This window comes from Lactuca saligna, chromosome 4 (assembly GCF_052625555.1).
Source record: "Lactuca saligna cultivar CGN05327 chromosome 4, ASM5262555v1, whole genome shotgun sequence".
Taxonomy (NCBI): domain Eukaryota; kingdom Viridiplantae; phylum Streptophyta; class Magnoliopsida; order Asterales; family Asteraceae; genus Lactuca; species Lactuca saligna.
The window spans coordinates 328,312,992-328,336,107 of NC_136420.1; the positions used below are offsets into that span (position 1 = coordinate 328,312,992).

At 32.9% G+C, this 23,116-nt stretch overlaps 3 protein-coding genes across 4 annotated transcripts; all 3 read left to right on the forward strand.

The window, feature by feature from the left end:
* Positions 1-710: 710 nt before the first annotated feature.
* Positions 711-4,304, forward strand: LOC145044086 (pescadillo homolog). The gene is made up of 11 exons (XM_078992892.1): positions 711-754; positions 969-1,094; positions 1,170-1,254; positions 1,333-1,443; positions 1,539-1,632; positions 1,715-1,830; positions 1,952-2,059; positions 2,146-2,267; positions 3,124-3,343; positions 3,687-3,914; positions 4,009-4,304. Exons 2-11 carry the CDS (start codon positions 1,018-1,020, stop codon positions 4,096-4,098), a joined length of 1,251 nt encoding a protein of 416 aa, XP_078849018.1. The 5' UTR covers positions 711-754; positions 969-1,017; the 3' UTR covers positions 4,099-4,304.
* Positions 4,305-7,718: 3,414 nt separating this feature from the next.
* Positions 7,719-11,948, forward strand: LOC145040936 (pescadillo homolog). Its single transcript, XM_078988821.1, has 12 exons — positions 7,719-7,799; positions 8,863-8,945; positions 9,530-9,557; positions 9,678-9,709; positions 10,196-10,444; positions 10,662-10,787; positions 10,863-10,947; positions 11,026-11,136; positions 11,232-11,325; positions 11,409-11,524; positions 11,629-11,736; positions 11,823-11,948. The coding sequence occupies exons 1-12, from the start codon at positions 7,719-7,721 to the stop codon at positions 11,946-11,948; spliced, it is 1,239 nt and encodes a 412-aa protein (XP_078844947.1).
* A 2,506-nt stretch (positions 11,949-14,454) lies between these two features.
* LOC145044087 (pescadillo homolog) lies at positions 14,455-19,866 on the forward strand. 2 transcript variants are annotated; one of them, XM_078992893.1, is made up of 14 exons: positions 14,455-14,671; positions 14,963-15,406; positions 15,491-15,576; positions 16,059-16,307; positions 16,525-16,650; positions 16,726-16,810; positions 16,889-16,999; positions 17,095-17,188; positions 17,271-17,386; positions 17,512-17,619; positions 17,707-17,828; positions 18,685-18,904; positions 19,248-19,475; positions 19,568-19,866. In XM_078992893.1, the coding sequence occupies exons 2-14, from the start codon at positions 15,383-15,385 to the stop codon at positions 19,655-19,657; spliced, it is 1,659 nt and encodes a 552-aa protein (XP_078849019.1). In that variant the 5' UTR covers positions 14,455-14,671; positions 14,963-15,382; the 3' UTR covers positions 19,658-19,866. The 2 variants fall into 2 exon arrangements, with proteins under 2 accessions (XP_078849019.1, XP_078849020.1); XM_078992894.1 differs by having other exon boundaries at positions 14,968-15,406.
* Positions 19,867-23,116: the final 3,250 nt, after the last annotated feature.

The window sequence follows — 23,116 nt, forward strand, 5'->3', positions numbered from 1 at the left end:
CAAGTCAGTCTTTCCGTGTTCAGGTATTAATTTGCTTTGAATCTTGGCGTATGTTGTAGATATATAGATGTGTATATATGAGGTGAGATAAGAAGCACAAAAGCTCATTAATGTTTGAATTTACAATCGACGTAGTTAAATGTATATTCATATTGAGTGTTTTGAATGAGGATGTAGAAGGAAGAATTTGAAGAAGTTTTTGTTGTTAAATGTATTGATTTATCTTCAATGAGCGCTTTTGAGATAAGAGGTGAAAAACCCTAGTTTGGAGTGATGATAAGAAGTCCATAACCCTAATTTGATGTCCTTTACTACCATGATCAAGGGTCTTATTGATTTAAAAAGCAAAACATGTAATAATGTGGATTTGAATAGTTACTCTCTTGTGTTGTGTATTTGATAGTTAAATATTTGGTACGTATACAATTCATAAGAGGTTCTATATTTTCAATTGTGTATATATACTCTAATAATCCAAATGTTTTGGTTGTTTTTGATTCAATAGGAAATTATGTATCTTCAAAAACGTTTTTCCTCGAGACCCAAAGAAAAAAGTGAAGGGAAATCACCATACCTATTATCACATGAAAGATATTTTGGGTCTTAAACATGACCCACTTCTTGTCAAGTTTCGTGAGGCTAGGACATATGAGAAAAAGAAAAAGAAAGCAATGTCTAAGAAGAACAAAGATCTTGTTGAACGTGTGTCAACACACAAGCCTTCTTACACACTTGATAGGCCTATCCTTGAGAGGTTAGTGTCATTATATATCTAACTTATACAACACTTTTTGTTGCATTTTCCTTTTGACTCAATGAGGACATTACTTAATCCGGTATGCTATATACCTATAGTATATAACTATATACTAGTCTTTCTTTTTTACTAAATGCAGAAAGAACTTGATAGAAAAGTATAAAGAAGATTTTCCCAATTAAGTCGTAACTTTTTACAAATTTGACTTCAGGTATCCAACATTCATTGATGCATTAAGAGATTTGGATGATGGACTCACCATGGTGCATCTTTTTGCTGCATTACCTGCTATAGAAAGGGAAAACATTCAAGTAGAAAGAATCCATAGTTGTAGAGGGTATGTGTAATGTGTTCCCATATTTTGAATATCTAAATTTATATCTTAATGGTTTATATGTTTTAATTTCTTTAGGTTGAGTCTTGAGTGGCAAGCATATGTCTCTCGCACACATAAATTGCGAAAGGCTTTCATATCTGTGAAAGGCATATATTACCAGGTATAATAATCATCACATGTATAAATTATTACATTTGATGTTATGTAGAATGTAAAATTACCAATTTGCCCCTTTTAGGCAGAGGTTGAAGGGCAAAAAATCACATGGTTGACTCCTCATGCACTACAACAAGTAATGCCTCAAGATGTAGATTACAAGATCATGCTTACATTCTTGGAATTATACGAGGTTTGTGATAATGATCAAGCTTCTACCTTTCTTATGAATATTATATATCTTTTTGTTTTAACTCTTACTTACATATAAATTGATTAAATATGCAGAATCTCTTAGGTTTTGTTAATTTCAAACTCTACAATTCGATTAATTTGAAATACCCACCTATCCTTGATCCTCGACTGAAAGCTTCAGCTTCAGGTATGAATTTTCTATCACATCATAGAATATAGATTATTACTAGATATCATAAGGTAACTTAACTTTTTAAAAATTTGTACAGATTTATATGCTTTTACAAGGTATGTTGAAAATGTTGCTGATGAGAATGAAGATGATGAAGAAACAAGAGCATGTAAAACCCTTTTCAAAGACATGACATTCTTCTTGAGTCGTGAGGTAAATAAAGTCGATGTTTTTTTTTTGTTTTTTTTGTTTTTTTGTTTTTTTTAAATTGAATAATTGCTTAGCCTTCAAGCTTCTTTCATCGTGTTAAAGTGAGTGTCGATTTTTTTTACAGGTTCCAAGAGAATCATTGCTTTTTGTGATTACGGCATTTGGTGGTGTGGTTTCATGGGAGGGAGATGGAGCTCCATTTGAGGAATCTAACCAGAGCATTAATTATCAGGTATTTTATTATTTTATTATAAAAAAAAATTCTTTTATATATTTCTTACTAATTATTAGTATTATTCTGATGTTTTATTTTTGTAGATTGTTGATAGGCCAAGTCAAAGTCACCGGTTTATTTCCAGAGATTATATACAGCCACAATGGGTCTTTGATTGCATAAATGCACGAATTATACTACCAACCGAAGACTATATTGTTGGGAAGTAAGTTTCAGTAAACACCCACCTTTTAATATATTAATTTTTAATAGAGTAAATTACATTTTTGGTCCCTAAGTATAGCTGATTTTTATAAAGTTGGTCCTCAAAAGTTTTTTTATCACAATTTTATACCTTATTTGAGGTTCTTATAATGTTTTTGGTCCCTTTTCACATAAAATGACCATCTTTGGTCCCAGATTATGGCTGGTTTTTGCAATTTTGGTGCCAAAAAGCGTTCTTTTACATTTTTGGTCCCAAAAAGTGTTCTTTAACAATTCTAATCCTTATTTGAGATTCGTGTAATGTTTTTGTTCCTTGTTCAAAGTAAGATGACTATTTTCGGTCCCAGAGTAGAGTATATCTGATTTTTGCAAATAAGGTCCCAAATATTTTCTTATACATTTTTGGTCTTTTTTTCCTAGTAAAATGATTATCTTCGATCCCGGACTATAGCTGATTTTCGCAATCCTTGTCCCAAAAAGTGTTATTTTACAAATTTAGTCCTTATTTGAAGCTCTTGAAACATTTTTGTTCCTTGTTCAAAGTAAAACAGACATTCTTGGTCCTTGAGTAAAGCTGATTTTTGCAATTTGGTCCCAAAAAGTTTTCTTTCAGTTTTGGTTCTTATTTTAGATTCTTGTAACATTTTTGGTCTATGTTCCATGTAAAATGATTATTTTTGGCCTCAATATAGCTGATTTTTGCAATTTTGGTCCTAGAAGTATAATCATTTTACTTGGAACCTAGACCAAAAAATATTACAAAAAACTCAAATAAGGACTAAAATTTAAATAAAAAACAATACCCAGGGACCAAAAGATGATAATAGTTCTTAACATTGTCATTGTGTGTAAATCAGGGTTCTTCCACCACATTTGTCTCCATTTGTTGATAATGAAGCAGAAGGACATGAACCCGAGTATGCAGAGACCATTAAAAGGCATCAAGCTGCTGCTAGAAAAGAGATCCTCCCAATGCCAGGTGGCGAACAAGATGATCTTGATAATGCCCAAAATCTACTTGCTGAAGGCATCATCGATCGCACTAAAGCCAAAGAAGCTGCTGAAAGAAAAAGAAAGGTTCCTTTCCTCCTGCTTTACAAATTTACATTTTTGGTCCTTGTGCTTTGGTCATCCTCTCGGATTTGGTCCCCAAAAGAATCTTTCTTTCTTCTTGCTCCCTGTGTGATAACGCCTTACATTCCAATGATTGAATGAATAATTAATGATAAATTTTGGTATCTTTTCTTGATCGGCAAATGACCATTATGCCCTTGCATCCCAGAAAACTTATTTACGATATTCATTATATTTAGTGTGCTTAACCCCCGATAAACCCATTAAGTAAGAAAAGAAACAGCTCCTTAGTCTATGAGTTGGATGGTGCTGTGTGAAATGACGATTTTACCCCTTGGGGATGCAGATGGCGATGCTTCAAGAGGAGTATCATCATGAACTAAAAAAGGAACTGGAAGGGACAACACAACACACACCCGCTACAGCTGAAGAGGGCAAGAAGAAGAAAAAGAACGTTGATGATGAAGAAACGGAAGATGATGATCAAAATCTGCAGCAGTTTGCTGATGATAATGACAACATGGCAAAGGTTACCATGTCACGTAAAAAGAGGAGACTTTATGAAGCCATGAAGGTTAGTTTCAATTGTATATATCTCTTTTTTTTTTTTTAAATCAAGAAGCCCATCATATGTTTTGTTTATTTAATTTGTGTTTCTTTGTGTCCAGATTTCGCAAGAAAGGAAAAAGGCAAGTGTGGATACTCTCAAGACAAGGAAGAAAAATATTCAAAACTCCAAGAAAACATCATCTCACTGAAGCTGATTTAGAGATTCAAGGTCCTTAATTCCCTGCGTTTTTATAATCAAAGCAATGAATTAAATTTTGTAGGTATTGGCTTTTTTTTACATGTTTTTATAACGGTGGATTTTTTTTTCTCAAAATTTGGTTTGTTTCTGGATCTGATGATATTCTTACTAAATCACATATGGTATGACTTTGAATTTGTTCTCTGTGAGTATTAATTTGTGTGTATGTTTTTCCCATATTATGTTTAACATCTTAGAAAAACTTACGATTTTAAAAGAATGTGAACCCATGTGATATTATGATTATTTTCTTCACATAACTATTTCCAATAGTATATGGGAGCTCTTATACCGTTGGAGTGAAATGTTTTTTGGTTAAGAATATCAACCACTTAATTTAGGCTATTGTTAAACCTCTCCTTTTCTTTTCTTCCTTTCTATGTTTGTCATTGCCATATCATTTTCACTCTCATTGCTTTCTTTCAACCTATATTATATTCGTTTTTCATCTTTCATTCTTTTTAATACAAATAATAAAAGTAAGTGTTAAGATAATTGCATTATTTCTTTAAATTAAAAAAATACAATAAAAAGTACGACAATGGTGAAAAAAGAGTATAACATAGATTGTAAATTTGATTGAAAATTGAGTGGAGATGATGTGATGCTGATGAGGGCATAGAAAGGAAAAAGAAAATAAAAATAGTGGTATAACAATAGTTTAAGTGGTTGATGTTATGAAAGATTGGTTATGCTTCTATCAGGAAAAATATGAAGGGGTTGAAGAAAACATACGGGGTTGAATTGAATGAATGAAAGCATATCATATTGTGCGATATGTATGGTTGTGGTGAAGATTCAAGAGAAAATAGATTATCAGAGGTGGAAGTGGGTGCGAGTATGGTTGTGGTTATGGTTGTGTTAGGAAGATGAGGTCGGCTACATGATGATAGCGGCGTTGTGAAAATTGAGGGACTTTGAAAATTCATTTTAGAGGTTAATAAGAGAGAAAATAAGAGAGTGTTGGCTGGGTGGTCTGAAAAAAATATATTAAAGTTTATGGGTATTATAAGAGGTATTATGTTTTCTTTTCAAAAAGTAAAAGAGGAAAAAAAAATGCAACGTTGTTCCACCCGGTGCAGTGGAAGAGCTTCAACATATGATTTGGAGGCCGAAAATATAATATGTATAAAAATCGGTGATCAAGGGGAACCACCGCCAAAATTTTATATTTTTCGGTCTAATATGTATAAAATGAAAATATAAGGGGCTATTTGTAACAAAAAAAATCAGGAGAAGGGGCCACAGCCCTCCTCGCCCTAATAAAGCTCCGCCCATGACCCGGTGGAGCTCTTGAGTATGGTCACCATCCTAGCCTATGTGGTGTTCCCGTCGGAACTAATTCTACATGTCGGGTGTGGTCCTTTAATAACACAAAACCTTATATTTTATATTTCACTTAATGTTTTTATAAGCTTAATGTTTGATGCAGTTAAGTCATTTTATTTAACAATGTTCCATTTTATTCCCTTATTTTATTTAACGTTTAAAGTTTTATTATTTTTCATTAATTAGTTTTTATCATTTTAATCTCCGATGTTAAATATTAAATTCGTAATGATCATATGATAATTTTAATGTCTTTTATTGTATAAGTAGAAGTATAATAATTTTATCATCTTTTAGAAAAAAGATCCAATATATTTATCTTTTTCAGTTTTGTTTGTTTGTGCTATTTTATGGTTATAAAAGAAAAGGTTGATGATGTTACGGTGTGTCGAAACATTTAACAACATGTATCGTAATCGATGCATTTAACAACAACGTCGCTCTACACCATGTATCGTAATCGATTTGTCACTCATGTCTGACAACATCAAAACAATTATTTTAATTCAATTTAGTCCTTTTTTTTATTCAATTACATCTTCATGTTTCGAATTGGAGTTTCCTTATTTTTGTCACCCTTCAAAGTAATCGTGTTTTTTTTTTGTTACTGTTTTTTAATTAGGAAACCTTGATTCATACTCCAATGATGGACCAAATAAAAAGGTTGGTGTTATCTATGATGTTATTAACGATCTCAATAAGCCATATATTCATTCAATATGCCATTTTTTTAATTAGGGGAACCAACAATTTCTTGGGAAATGTCACCAAGATCCAAATCTACAAAATTAAAATGACAAACAACTTACTAAGTTAACAAGATTACAATACTTGTTGTTTAAAACCTCTTATTAAACATAATGTACATACCTTAAATGCACAGACAAATCCCTATAGAGTATATGTGTGTCTACTGCCGATTCTTTGTGCATTTGGGTTCAAATAGTCGTCAATCTTATCAAACACAACACGCATCTATTTGTAAGTGAACTCCATATCAATCTTCCCCATTGGTACATATGTCAAAAAATTACACTTAATAAGTATATATATTATTTTAATATAATGTAGGTAAAAAAACTATATACCTGTTAAAAACTCTTATAAATTAGAGATGTGTGTCATACGTTCATTAGCAATTGGCTGTCAAAGGTATTTCTCAAAAAATCCTTGCTCTAGCATATACAACAGGGAGACTCTCACCACATCTTCATTACTTAATTGACGAAGTAAGTTATTGAACACGTGCGTAAGGCCAACCACACTCACCAAATGTGAAAGCGGCACAAATGGAAACATATGTTCTTTGAATTCTGCAAAACCAGAAATTGGACGAAAATAATCCCGGAACTACAAGCCGGTAACCAAGTAGAATGCGTTCCTGTCTAAGTAAACTCAATAACCTCGAACCAGAAATAGAAGCTTTTCTAGGTCAACTGGATCAAAAGTAGTAACTTCGTTACACATAAGATAACAGCATAGTAAATGGTGACATTAGACACCTATCAACATGTTCACGTAATCAACAAAACATGATTGCTTAAACATCGCCCCACAAACTCGTCGGCTTTGTAAGCGCGCCATGATTTTGCGCCCAAGTTTAGGTATGCAGGTTGTAGCAACAACCGCTTCGTATGTTATATCGTGTTGCAATCAAAAGAATTATTAATTAGGGATATTTGTATGTATGTTCCTGAGCGGAAATAGGGTTTTAATTGTATTCCGGAATTAGCGTTTTTGATTGTATTCCGGAATTAGGATTTTTGTATGTATGTTTCGGAATCCGAAAACCGGGTACGGTATTGGACTAAAATTCCAGACACAGTTCGTTGTATTCCGGACATGATTATCAGATTCCGGACATGATTTTTGGATTCCAGACACGTTCCGGACTAGCAAAAATTAGGATTTTTGATAACAATGTATCATGTAATGTAAATGTATAAGCCTATGTAATCATATTATTGTCTTAACACGATTAAAATTTATAGAAAACCCTATAATACCTATATAATTGCGTAAACTAAACATTTTTAGCGTATAATCTAAAATAAATGCATTTAATTAGAAATAAATTTGAAACTTATTGCATTTTTTCCTTGCTATCAAAATACATTTTCAGTTGTAAAAGGTGTCCAGAATGAAAGATACGATAATCCGAAACAAGGGATATCGAAGTATAATCCGAAAAAGATTAATTGATATTTATAAGGGATATCTACCCATTTAACCGAATTTAAAATGGGGTCCGAAATTCCGCATTCGGAACCAAATGGTCATTTTGCTAAAAAAGTTATATTTCTTAAAAACAACCAAAAACAGGTTAGAAATATATTTCTTGTTTGTAATCTTATTGATAAAGGGGGTTAATATATATATATATATATATATATATATATATATATATATATATATATATATATATATATATATATAGGTTCAGGTTTATTTGAGACCATTATAATTTTGTGATACCGTAAGACCAAATCTAAAAATAATTTTAAAATGCAAAATAAATGGAAAAATCCAAAAATTCTTTTTTTAAATTAGATTAGTTAAATATCTATTTTAAGTGGAATAAGGCTTTTAATAGACAATTTGCTACATGTTTCCTTGTTTGGTCTTTATAACCCTGTTGCATGAGGAGTAGAGTGCGGCCAAAGTTTTGGTTATCATGGTGGATTATTGTGAAGGATAAGAATGATGTGGGGGTCGGGTGGAGGGTCCAAATTCATTCATATAATACTAAACGAGTTACTAGATATAAAACGTTAGAAAATAAAAGGGTTGAAACTGATATTTTAAATAGACAAAAAACCAAATTTATACCTAAACATACATACAAAAACAAGTAATTTTTTGGGTTAAATATAAAAAGTTAGAAAATAAAAGGGTTGAAACTGATATTTTAAAAGGTTCAAAATAGAAGGACTTAAAATAACATTTTACGAAATATTGGAATAAAAAATATCATTTTTGAAAGTTAAAAGAAGACAAGGGGTGGAAGTATATTTCTCAAAGTTGAGGGGAGGTAAATATGGTAACACCGACATTACCTTAATGTGGTAGTATAATACCTTTTTAACGTGAAAACCGTAAGATATATAGTTTCACGATCGAAGAACATACGCCTCCCTTTCTTCGTCGCCGAACTTCGGCCACCCACAGCCGCCCTTTCCCTCTCCAGAGAAAGGCTTTCAACTGGCCGAGTCACCTTTCACCGGAGCACCGTACCTCACCGTCTTTCCTAGAAGCAGAGTCGTGACTGCTAGCAGCCACGCCTAAACATTACAGGCCTCCAGTAAGTTTCAAACGAAACTTACTAGTAATTCCCTACACGGAAGAATATCGTTTTTATGTTGCGTTTTTCACTTGTGGTTCGCAGGGGAAGAAGAAGGAAGGGAACGCCGCCAGATACATCACCAGGTCGCAAGCTGTTAAGGACCTGCAAGCTATGCAGTTATCGCGGTCAAAATTTCAATAGCGGTCACATGCCGTTATTTGAGATCGCGGTTATCGCGGTGGTATAGCGGTGATATAGCGTTTTTTTTAATATTACGGATAATTTATAATTTTATATTATATTTATATAGAAGTTATATATATTTGAGTATTAATACTATAAGTTTATATAGAATTAATATCATAAACCTAAAAAGTCATATAAAAACATAACATAATATTCTATTATGGTAATAAGGAAACTACGTAGTGTCAAAGTGTCAAATAGAGATTAATTGTATTGCCCGTATTCAATATTGTATTAGTAGGTCATGGTTGATATAAAGAGTTAACTCCCAAGTCGTAGCCTCATAGGTGTGGTTCGATTTACAAAAAACATTAATGGAGTCCGACCATAGCAGCTCAAGTCGTCGTGAGTACAGAAAAAGATGATGAGAAAGAGAGTTGTCGGTAGACGTAGTTGCTTTGAATGCTTTTAATTATGTTAGTTGTTTGGGCATTTTAAAATGAAAGTGAAGTGAGATCATTAAAACTAGTTTTTCATTGACAAAGTAACAAAATGACCCTAAATGTGAATGAAAATGGAATAGCGCCGCTATAGCGGTTATTGAAATAGCGGTAAATAGCGGTGAATAGCGCCGCTAATAGCGGTACCGCGAAATGAAAACGCTAAGTTGAAAATAGCGGTTCCTGACCTCCGCAAAATGCTATAGCGCCGCTATAGCGCGCAATTGATAGCTTAGCCTGCAAGTCAGTCTTTCCGTGTTCAGGTATTAATTTGCTTTGAATCTTGGCGTATGTTGTAGATATATAGATGTGTATATATGAGGTGAGATAAGAAGCACAAAAGCTCATTAATGTTTGAATTTACAATCGACGTAGTTAAATGTATATTCATATTAAGTGTTTTGAATGAGGATGTATAGAGAAGGAAGAATTTGAAGAAGTTTTTGTTGTTAAATGTATTGATTTATCTTCAATGAGCGCTTTTGAGATAAGAGGTGAAAACCCCTAGTTTGGAGTGATGATAAGAAGTCCATAACCCTAATTTGATGTCCTTTACTACCATGATCAAGGGTCTTATTGATTTAAAAAACAAAACATGTAATAATGTGGATTTGAATAGTTACTCTCTTGTGTTGTGTATTTGATAGTTAAATATTTGGTACGTATACAATTCATAAGAGGTTCTATATTTTCAATTGTGTATATATACTCTAATAATCCAAATGTTTTGGTTGTTTTTGATTCAATAGGAAATTATGTATCTTCAAAAAAGTTTTTCCTCGAGACCCAAAGAAAAAAGTGAAGGGAAACCACCATACCTATTATCACATGAAAGATATTTTGGGTCTTAAACATGACCCACTTCTTGTCAAGTTTCGTGAGGCTAGGACATATGAGAAAAAGAAAAAGAAAGCAATGTCTAAGAAGAACAAAGATCTTGTTGAACGCGTGTCAACACACAAGCCTTCTTACACACTTGATAGGCCTATCCTTGAGAGGTTAGTGTCATTATATATCTAACTTATACAACACTTTTTGTTGCATGTTCCTTTTGACTCAATGAGGACATTACTTAATCCGGTATGCTATATACCTATAGTATATAACTATATACCAGTCTTTCTTTTTTACTAAATGCAAAAAGAACGACTTGATAGAAAAGTAAAAAGAAGATTTTCCCAATTAAGTCGTAACTTTTTACAAATTTGACTTCAGGTATCCAACATTCATTGATGCATTAAGAGATTTGGATGATGGACTCACCATGGTGCATCTTTTTGCTGCATTACCTGCTATAGAAAGGGAAAACATTCAAGTAGAAAGAATCCATAGTTGTAGAGGGTATGTGTAATGTGTTCCCATATTTTGAATATCTAATTTTATATCTTAATGGTTTATATGTTTTAATTTCTTTAGGTTGAGTCTTGAGTGGCAAGCATATGTCTCTCGCACACATAAATTGCGAAAGGCTTTCATATCTGTGAAAGGCATATATTACCAGGTATAGAAATCATCACATGTATAAATCAATAAATTTGATGTTATGTAGAATGTAAAATTACCAATTTGCCCCTTTTAGGCAGAGGTTGAAGGGCAAAAAATCACATGGTTGACGCCTCATGCACTACAACAAGTAATGCCTCAAGATGTAGATTACAAGATCATGCTTACATTCTTGGAATTATACGAGGTTTGTGATAATGATCAAGCTTCTACCTTTCTTATGAATATTATATATCTTTTTGTTTTAACTCTTACTTACATATAAATTGATTAAATATGCAGAATCTCTTAGGTTTTGTTAATTTCAAACTCTACAATTCGATTAATTTGAAATATCCACCTATCCTTGATCCTCGACTGAAAGCTTCAGCTTCAGGTATGAATTTTCTATCACATGATAGATTAATTATTACTAGATATCATATATAAGGTATATTAACTTTTTAAAAAATTGTACAGATTTATATGCTTTTACAAGGTATGTTGAAAATGTTGCTGATGAGAATGAAGATGATGAAGAAACAAGAGCATGTAAAACCCTTTTCAAAGACATGACATTCTTCTTGAGTCGTGAGGTAAATAAAGTCGATGTTTTTTTTTTTTTTTTTTAAATTGAATAATTGCTTAGCCTTCAAGCTTCTTTCATCTTGTTAAAGTGAGTGTCTATTTTTTTTTACAGGTTCCAAGAGAATCATTGCTTTTTGTGATTACGGCATTTGGTGGTGTGGTTTCATGGGAGGGAGATGGAGCTCCATTTGAGGAATCTAACCAGAGCATTAATTATCAGGTATATTAATATTTTATTATAAAAAAAAAATCTTTTATATATTTCTTACTGATTATTAATATTATTCTGATGTTTTATTTTTGTAGATTGTTGATAGGCCATGTCAAAGTCACCGGTTTATTTCCAGAGATTATATACAGCCACAATGGGTCTTTGATTGCATAAATGCACGAATTATACTACCAACCGAAGACTATATTGTTGGGAAGTAAGTTTCAGTAAACACCCACTTTTTAATATATTAATTTTTGATAGAGTAAATTAAATTTTGAGTAAATTACACGAATAGTCCCTATGGTTTAAGGTAATTTGCACGTTTGGTCCTTAACTTATTTTTTTAACTCGGAAGGTCCCTATTGTTTGTTTTTGTTACACGCTTAGTCCCTGTCTTACCAAAAAAGACTATTTTGCCCCTGATTTTTTAATTTATTTAAATAAACACACTCGCAACCCCACTCCCCTCACCTTACCCTACCTATCCCATTATTTTTCCATATTCAAATAATAGTTTTTTTAGGTAAGACAGGGACCAAGCGCATAACAAAAACAAATAAAAGGGACCAAACGCGTAACAAAAACAAACAGTAGGGACCTTCCGAGTTAAAAAAGTAAATTATGGATCAAACGTGCAAATTACCCCAAACCATAGGGACCATTTGTGTAAATTTTTGTATTCCGGATTTAGCGTTTTTCATTGTATTCCGGAATTAGGATTTTTGTATGTATGTTTCGGAATCCGAAAACCGGGTACGGTATCGGACCAAAATTCCAGACACAGTTCGTTGTATTCCGGACATGATTATCAGATTCCGGACATGATTTTTGGATTCCAGACACGTTCCGGACTAGCAAAAATTAGGATTTTTGATAACAATGTATCATGTAATGTAAATGTATAAGCCTATGTAATCATATTATTGTCTTAACACGATTAAAATTTATAGAAAACCCTATAATACCTATATAATTGCGTAAATTAAACATTTTTAGCGTATAATCTAAAATAAATGCATTTAATTAGAAATAAATTTGAAACTTATTGCATTTTTTCCTTGCTATCAAAATACATTTTCAGTTGTAAAAGGTGTCCAGAATGAAAGATACGATAATCCGAAACAAGGGATATCGAAGTATAATCCGAAAAAGATTAATTGATATTTATAAGGGATATCCACCCATTTAACCGAATTTAAAATGGGGTCCGAAATTCCGCATTCGGAACCAAATGGTCATTTTGCTAAAAAAGTTATATTTCTTAAAAACAACCAAAAACAGGTTAGAAATATATTTCTTGTTTGTAATCTTATTGATAAAGGGGGTTAATATATATATATATATATATATATATATATATATATATATATATATATATATATATATATATATATAGGTTCAGGTTTATTTGAGACCATTATAATTTTGTGATACCGTAAGACCAAATCTAAAAATAATTTTAAAATGCAAAATAAATGGAAAAATCCAAAATTTCTTTTTTTAAATTAGATTAGTTAAATATCTATTTTAAGTGGAATAAGGCTTTTAATAGACAATTTGCTACACGTTTCCTTGTTTGGTCTTTATAACCCTGTTGCATGAGGAGTAGAGTGCGGCCAAAGTTTTGGTTATCATGGTGGATTATTGTGAAGGATAAGAATGATGTGGGGGTCGGGTGGAGGGTCCAAATTCATTCATATAATACTAAACGAGTTACTAGATATAAAACGTTAGAAAATAAAAGGGTTGAAACTGATATTTTAAATAGACAAAAAACCAAATTTATACCTAAACATACATACAAAAACAAGTAATTTTTTGGGTTAAATATAAAAAGTTAGAAAATAAAAGGGTTGAAACTGATATTTTAAAAGGTTCAAAATAGAAGGACTTAAAATAACATTTTACGAAATATTGGAATAAAAAATATCATTTTTGAAAGTTAAAAGAAGACAAGGGGTGGAAGTATATTTCTCAAAGTTGAGGGGAGGTAAATATGGTAACACCGACATTACCTTAATGTGGTAGTATAATACCTTTTTAACGTGAAAACCGTAAGATATATAGTTTCACGATCGAAGAACATACGCCTCCCTTTCTTCGTCGCCGAACTTCGGCCACCCACAGCCGCCCTTTCCCTCTCCAGAGAAAGGCTTTCAACTGGCCGAGTCACCTTTCACCGGAGCACCGTACCTCACCGTCTTTCCTAGAAGCAGAGTCGTGACTGCTAGCAGCCATGCCTAAACATTACAGGCCTCCAGTAAGTTTCAAACGAAACTTACTAGTAATTCCCTACACGGAAGAATATCGTTTTTATGTTGCGTTTTTCACTTGTGGTTCGCAGGGGAAGAAGAAGGAAGGGAACGCCGCCAGATACATCACCAGGTCGCAAGCTGTTAAGGACCTGCAAGCTATGCAGTTATCGCGGTCAAAATTTCAATAGCGGTCACATGCCGTTATTTGAGATCGCGGTTATCGCGATTTTATGAATTTTTGATTAAAAAAACAAACAACACCTTACTCAAACTCAATAGCCAATAGATTAATCGAGTTTTGAATATCTCATAGGTATCCAACGAAGAGCATTTGTAAAATAAAACCACATTAAGCATCAACATTTGATACCAATCAAATTGTCAACACAACCACCGGGCAAAATATGGAAGTTATGAAATAGTTTAAGGACTGTTTCTGTAACTTATCTCAAAGTTATATGGTGTCGAGTCTTTTGGTTCACTTCTTGCGCTTCTTTCTTGGTGTTCCCTCCGATCGCGCCTTCCGCCAGATCTCCGCCCCATTTTACCAACAATCAAAACCCTCAATTGGAGTCGACACCGCTATATAAACCCTAACGATCTAGAGAGAGAGAGAGAGAGGCGGACAAGGTATCTCCATCACCTTCGCCTTGATCTCCGTCGAAGCGTTTTAAACCTAGTCACAAGTAAGCCAGTTTACGTTCAAGTTTCAGTTCTCATGATTTAAGGTTGATTTTTTTTAGTGAGAATGACGCTAGTTGTTTATATAATATATTCAATCGTGTTAGTCCGATTTCGTATGGTTCAGAACATATGTAGCCTATGGTGAAAACTAGTGAAGAAAAAAGCTCAAACGAAACAAAGGGAAATTTTTTTATTAGTATAATTACGTAAAGTTCTTCATAAGATTACTATCGAGTTCTGATTGTGCCCGGTCGTTTAATCTACTTATGTTTAGTTTACGTGCTTCATTGCAGTTCAGACTTCAAAGGGGGGTGATTGGCTGCTAACTAGATTGGAACTTGAGTTGTTTATTAACAAGAGAGATGACAAGGTTTCATGTCAATGGAAAAGTTGTTGATACTGTTGATTTTTTTTAGTGAGAATGACGCTAGTTGTTTATATAATATATTTCTCAAAGTTGAGGGGTGGTAAATATGGTAACACCGACATTACCTTAATGTGGTAGTATAATACCTTTTTAACGTGAAAACCGTAAGATATATAGTTTCACGATCGAAGAACATACGCCTCCCTTTCTTCGTCGCCGAACTTCGGCCACCCACAGCCGCCCTTTCCCTCTCCAGAGAAAGGATTTCAACCGGCCGAGTCACCTTTCACCGGAGCACCGTACCTCACCGTCTTTCCTAGAAGCAGAGTCGTGACTGCTAGCAGCCATGCCTAAACATTACAGGCCTCCAGTAAGTTTCAAACGAAACTTACAAGTAATTCCCTACACGGATGAATATCGTTTTTATGTTGCGTTTTTCACTTGTGGTTCGCAGGGGAAGAAGAAGGAAGGGAACGCCGCCAGATACATCACCAGGTCGCAAGCTGTTAAGGACCTGCAAGTCAGTCTTTCCGTGTTCAGGTATTAATTTGCTTTGAATCTTGGCGTATGTTGTAGATATATAGATGTGTATATATGAGGTGAGATAAGAAGCACAAAAGCTCATTAATGTTTGAATTTACAATCGACGTAGTTAAATGTATATTCATATTGAGTGTTTTGAATGAGGATGTAGAAGGAAGAATTTGAAGAAGTTTTTGTTGTTAAATGTATTGATTTATCTTCAATGAGCGCTTTTGAGATAAGAGGTGAAAAACCCTAGTTTGGAGTGATGATAAGAAGTCCATAACCCTAATTTGATGTCCTTTACTACCATGATCAAGGGTCTTATTGATTTAAAAAGCAAAACATGTAATAATGTGGATTTGAATAGTTACTCTCTTGTGTTGTGTATTTGATAGTTAAATATTTGGTACGTATACAATTCATAAGAGGTTCTATATTTTCAATTGTGTATATATACTCTAATAATCCAAATGTTTTGGTTGTTTTTGATTCAATAGGAAATTATGTATCTTCAAAAAAGTTTTTCCTCGAGACCCAAAGAAAAAAGTGAAGGGAAACCACCATACCTATTATCACATGAAAGATATTTTGGGTCTTAAACATGACCCACTTCTTGTCAAGTTTCGTGAGGCTAGGACATATGAGAAAAAGAAAAAGAAAGCAATGTCTAAGAAGAACAAAGATCTTGTTGAACGCGTGTCAACACACAAGCCTTCTTACACACTTGATAGGCCTATCCTTGAGAGGTTAGTGTCATTATATATCTAACTTATACAACACTTTTTGTTGCATTTTCCTTTTGACTCAATGAGGACATTACTTAATCCGGTATGCTATATACCTATAGTATATAACTATATACCAGTCTTTCTTTTTTACTAAATGCAAAAAGAACGACTTGATAGAAAAGTAAAAAGAAGATTTTCCCAATTAAGTCGTAACTTTTTACAAATTTGACTTCAGGTATCCAACATTCATTGATGCATTAAGAGATTTGGATGATGGACTCACCATGGTGCATCTTTTTGCTGCATTACCTGCTATAGAAAGGGAAAACATTCAAGTAGAAAGAATCCATAGTTGTAGAGGGTATGTGTAATGTGTTCCCATATTTTGAATATCTAATTTTATATCTTAATGGTTTATATGTTTTAATTTCTTTAGGTTGAGTCTTGAGTGGCAAGCATATGTCTCTCGCACACATAAATTGCGAAAGGCTTTCATATCTGTGAAAGGCATATATTACCAGGTATAGAAATCATCACATGTATAAATCAATAAATTTGATGTTATGTAGAATGTAAAATTACCAATTTGCCCCTTTTAGGCAGAGGTTGAAGGGCAAAAAATCACATGGTTGACGCCTCATGCACTACAACAAGTAATGCCTCAAGATGTAGATTACAAGATCATGCTTACATTCTTGGAATTATACGAGGTTTGTGATAATGATCAAGCTTCTACCTTTCTTATGAATATTATATATCTTTTTGTTTTAACTCTTACTTACATATAAATTGATTAAATATGCAGAATCTCTTAGGTTTTGTTAATTTCAAACTCTACAATTCGATTAATTTGAAATACCCACCTATCCTTGATCCTCGACTGAAAGCTTCAGCTTCAGGTATGAATTTTCTATCACATCATAGAATATAGATTATTACTAGATATCATAAGGTAACTTAACTTTTTAAAAATTTGTACAGATTTATATGCTTTTACAAGGTATGTTGAAAATGTTGCTGATGAGAATGAAGATGATGAAGAAACAAGAGCATGTAAAACCCTTTTCAAAGACATGACATTCTTCTTGAGTCGTGAGGTAAATAAAGTCGATATTTTTTTTTTGTTTTTTTTGTTTGTTTTTTTTTTTTTTTTAAATTGAATAATTGCTTAGCCTTCAAGCTTCTTTCATCGTGTTAAAGTGAGTGTCGATTTTTTTTACAGGTTCCAAGAGAATCATTGCTTTTTGTGATTACGGCATTTGGTGGTGTGGTTTCATGGGAGGGAGATGGAGCTCCATTTGAGGAATCTAACCAGAGCATTAATTATCAGGTATTTTATTATTTTATTATAAAAAAAAAATTCTTTTATATATTTCTTACTAATTATTAGTATTATTCTGATGTTTTATTTTTGTAGATTGTTGATAGGCCAAGTCAAAGTCACCGGTTTATTTCCAGAGATTATATACAGCCACAATGGGTCTTTGATTGCATAAATGCACGAATTATACTACCAACCGAAGACTATATTGTTGGGAAGTAAGTTTCAGTAAACACCCACCTTTTAATATATTAATTTTTAATAGAGTAAATTACATTTTTGGTCCCTAAGTATAGCTGATTTTTATAAAGTTGGTCCTCAAAAGTTTTTTTATCACAATTTTATACCTTATTTGAGGTTCTTATAATGTTTTTGGTCCCTTTTCACATAAAATGACCATCTTTGGTCCCAGATTATGGCTGGTTTTTGCAATTTTGGTGCCAAAAAGCGTTCTTTTACATTTTTGGTCCCAAAAAGTGTTCTTTAACAATTCTAATCCTTATTTGAGATTCGTGTAATGTTTTTGTTCCTTGTTCAAAGTAAGATGACTATTTTCGGTCCCAGAGTAGAGTATATCTGATTTTTGCAAATAAGGTCCCAAATATTTTCTTATACATTTTTGGTCTTTTTTTCCTAGTAAAATGATTATCTTCGATCCCGGACTATAGCTGATTTTCGCAATCCTTGTCCCAAAAAGTGTTATTTTACAAATTTAGTCCTTATTTGAAGCTCTTGAAACATTTTTGTTCCTTGTTCAAAGTAAAACAGACATTCTTGGTCCTTGAGTAAAGCTGATTTTTGCAATTTGGTCCCAAAAAGTTTTCTTTCAGTTTTGGTTCTTATTTTAGATTCTTGTAACATTTTTGGTCTATGTTCCATGTAAAATGATTATTTTTGGCCTCAATATAGCTGATTTTTGCAATTTTGGTCCTAGAAGTATAATCATTTTACTTGGAACCTAGACCAAAAAATATTACAAAAAACTCAAATAAGGACTAAAATTTAAATAAAAAACAATACCCAGGGACCAAAAGATGATAATAGTTCTTAACATTGTCATTGTGTGTAAATCAGGGTTCTTCCACCACATTTGTCTCCATTTGTTGATAATGAAGCAGAAGGACATGAACCCGAGTATGCAGAGACCATTAAAAGGCATCAAGCTGCTGCTAGAAAAGAGATCCTCCCAATGCCAGGTGGCGAACAAGATGATCTTGATAATGCCCAAAATCTACTTGCTGAAGGCATCATCGATCGCACTAAAGCCAAAGAAGCTGCTGAAAGAAAAAGAAAGGTTCCTTTCCTCCTGCTTTACAAATTTACATTTTTGGTCCTTGTGCTTTGGTCATCCTCTCGGATTTGGTCCCCAAAAGAATCTTTCTTTCTTCTTGCTCCCTGTGTGATAACGCCTTACATTCCAATGATTGAATGAATAATTAATGATAAATTTTGGTATCTTTTCTTGATCGGCAAATGACCATTATGCCCTTGCATCCCAGAAAACTTATTTACGATATTCATTATATTTAGTGTGCTTAACCCCCGATAAACCCATTAAGTAAGAAAAGAAACAGCTCCTTAGTCTATGAGTTGGATGGTGCTGTGTGAAATGACGATTTTACCCCTTGGGGATGCAGATGGCGATGCTTCAAGAGGAGTATCATCATGAACTAAAAAAGGAACTGGAAGGGACAACACAACACACACCCGCTACAGCTGAAGAGGGCAAGAAGAAGAAAAAGAACGTTGATGATGAAGAAACGGAAGATGATGATCAAAATCTGCAGCAGTTTGCTGATGATAATGACAACATGTCAAAGGTTACCATGTCACGTAAAAAGAGGAGACTTTATGAAGCCATGAAGGTTAGTTTCAATTGTATATATCTCTTTTTTTTTTTAAATCAAGAAGCCCATCATATGTTTTGTTTATTTAATTTGTGTTTCTTTGTGTCCAGATTTCGCAAGAAAGGAAAAAGGCAAGTGTGGATACTCTCAAGACAAGGAAGAAAAATATTCAAAACTCCAAGAAAACATCATCTCACTGAAGCTGATTTAGAGATTCAAGGTCCTTAATTCCCTGCGTTTTTATAATCAAAGCAATGAATTAAATTTTGTAGGTATTGGCTTTTTTTTACATGTTTTTATAACGGTGGATTTTTTTTTTTTCTCAAAATTTGGTTTGTTTCTGGATCTGATGATATTCTTACTAAATCACATATGGTATGACTTTGAATTTGTTCTCTGTGAGTATTAATTTGTGTGTATGTTTTTCCCATATTATGTTTAACATCTTAGAAAAACTTACGATTTTAAAAGAATGTGAACCCATGTGATATTATGATTATTTTCTTCACATAACTATTTCCAATAGTATATGGGAGCTCTTATACCGTTGGAGTGAAATGTTTTTTGGTTAAGAATATCAACCACTTAATTTAGGCTATTGTTAAACCTCTCCTTTTCTTTTCTTCCTTTCTATGTTTGTCATTGCCATATCATTTTCACTCTCATTGCTTTCTTTCAACCTATATTATATTCGTTTTTCATCTTTCATTCTTTTTAATACAAATAATAAAAGTAAGTGTTAAGATAATTGCATTATTTCTTTAAATTAAAAAAATACAATAAAAAGTACGACAATGGTGAAAAAAGAGTATAACATAGATTGTAAATTTGATTGAAAATTGAGTGGAGATGATGTGATGCTGATGAGGGCATAGAAAGGAAAAAGAAAATAAAAATAGTGGTATAACAATAGTTTAAGTGGTTGATGTTATGAAAGATTGGTTATGCTTCTATCAAGAAAAATATGAAGGGGTTGAAGAAAACATACGGGGTTGAATTGAATGAATGAAAGCATATCATATTGTGCGATATGTATGGTTGTGGTGAAGATTCAAGAGAAAATAGATTATCAGAGGTGGAAGTGGGTGCGAGTATGGTTGTGGTTATGGTTGTGTTAGGAAGATGAGGTCGGCTACATGATGATAGCGGCGTTGTGAAAATTGAGGGACTTTGAAAATTCATTTTAGAGGTTAATAAGAGAGAAAATAAGAGAGTGTTGGCTGGGTGGTCTGAAAAAAATATATTAAAGTTTATGGGTATTATAAGAGGTATTATGTTTTCTTTTCAAAAAGTAAAAGAGGAAAAAAAAATGCAACGTTGTTCCACCCGGTGCAGTGGAAGAGCTTCAACATATGATTTGGAGGCCGAAAATATAATATGTATAAAAATCGGTGATCAAGGGGAACCACCGCCAAAATTTTAAATTTTTCAGTCTAATATGTATAAAATGAAAATATAAGGGGCTATTTGTAACAAAAAAAATCAGGAGAAGGGGCCACAGCCCTCCTCGCCCTAATAAAGCTCCGCCCATGACCCGGTGGAGCTCTTGAGTATGGTCACCATCCTAGCCTATGTGGTGTTCCCGTCGGAACTAATTCTACATGTCGGGTGTGGTCCTTTAATAACACAAAACCTTATATTTTATATTTCACTTAATGTTTTTATAAGCTTAATGTTTGATGCAGTTAAGTCATTTTATTTAACAATGTTCCATTTTATTCCCTTATTTTATTTAACGTTTAAAGTTTTATTATTTTTCATTAATTAGTTTTTATCATTTTAATCTCCGATGTTAAATATTAAATTCGTAATGATCATATGATAATTTTAATGTCTTTTATTGTATAAGTAGAAGTATAATAATTTTATCATCTTTTAGAAAAAAGATCCAATATATTTATCTTTTTCAGTTTTGTTTGTTTGTGCTATTTTATGGTTATAAAAGAAGAGGTTGATGATGTTATGGTGTGTCGAAACATTTAACAACATGTATCGTAATCGATGCATTTAACAACAACGTCGCTCTACACCATGTATCGTAATCGATTTGTCACTCATGTCTGACAACATCAAAACAATTATTTTAATTCAATTTAGTCCTTTTTTTATTCAATTACATCTTCATGTTTCGAATTGGAGTTTCCTTATTTTTGTCACCCTTCAAAGTAATCGTGTTTTTTTTTTGTTACTGTTTTTTAATTAGGAAACCTTGATTCATACTCCAATGATGGACCAAATAAAAAGGTTGGTGTTATCTATGATGTTATTAACGATCTCAATAAGCCATATATTCATTCAATATGCCATTTTTTTAATTAGGGGAACCAACAATTTCTTGGGAAATGTCACTAAGATCCAAATCTACAAAATTAAAATGACAAACAACTTACTAAGTTAACAAGATTACAATACTTGTTGTTTAAAACCTCTTATTAAACATAATGTACATACCTTAAATGCACAGACAAATCCCTATAGAGTATATGTGTGTCTACTGCCGATTCTTTGCGCATTTGGGTTCAAATAGTCCTCAATCTTATCAAACACAACACGCATCTATTTGTAAGTGAACTCCATATCAATCTTCCCCATTGGTACATATGTCAAAAAATTACACTTAATAAGTATATATATTATTTTAATATAATGTAGGTAAAAAAAACTATATACCTGTTAAAAACTCTTATAAATTAGAGATGTGTGTCATACGTTCATTAGCAATTGGCTGTCAAAGGTATTTCTCAAAAAATCCTTGCTCTAGCATATACAACAGGGAGACTCTCACCACATCTTCATTACTTAATTGACGAAGTAAGTTATTGAACACGTGCGTAAGGCCAACCACACTCACCAAATGTGAAAGCGGCACAAATGGAAACATATGTTCTTTGAATTCTGCAAAACCAGAAGTTGGACGAAAATAATCCCGGAACTACAAGCCGGTAACCAAGTAGAATGCGTTCCTGTCTAAGTAAACTCAATAACCTCGAACCAGAAATAGAAGCTTTTCTAGGTCAACTGGATCAAAAGTAGTAACTTCGTTACACATAAGATAACAGCATAGTAAATGGTGACATTAGACACCTATCAACATGTTCACGTAATCAACAAAACATGATTGCTTAAACATCGCCCCACAAACTCGTCGGCTTTGTAAGCGCGCCATGATTTTGCGCCCAAGTTTAGGTATGCACGTTGTAGCAACAACCGCTTCGTATGTTATATCGTGTTGCAATCAAAAGAATTATTAATTAGGGATATTTGTATGTATGTTCCTGAGCGGAAATAGGGTTTTAATTGTATTCCGGAATTAGCGTTTTTGATTGTATTCCGGAATTAGGATTTTTGTATGTATGTTTCGGAATCCGAAAACCGGGTACGGTATTGGACTAAAATTCCAGACACAGTTCGTTGTATTCCGGACATGATTATCAGATTCCGGACATGATTTTTGGATTCGAGACACGTTCCGGACTAGCAAAAATTAGGATTTTTGATAACAATGTATCATGTAATGTAAATGTATAAGCCTATGTAATCATATTATTGTCTTAACACGATTAAAATTTATAGAAAACCCTATAATACCTATATAATTGCGTAAACTAAACATTTTTAGCGTATAATCTAAAATAAATGCATTTAATTAGAAATAAATT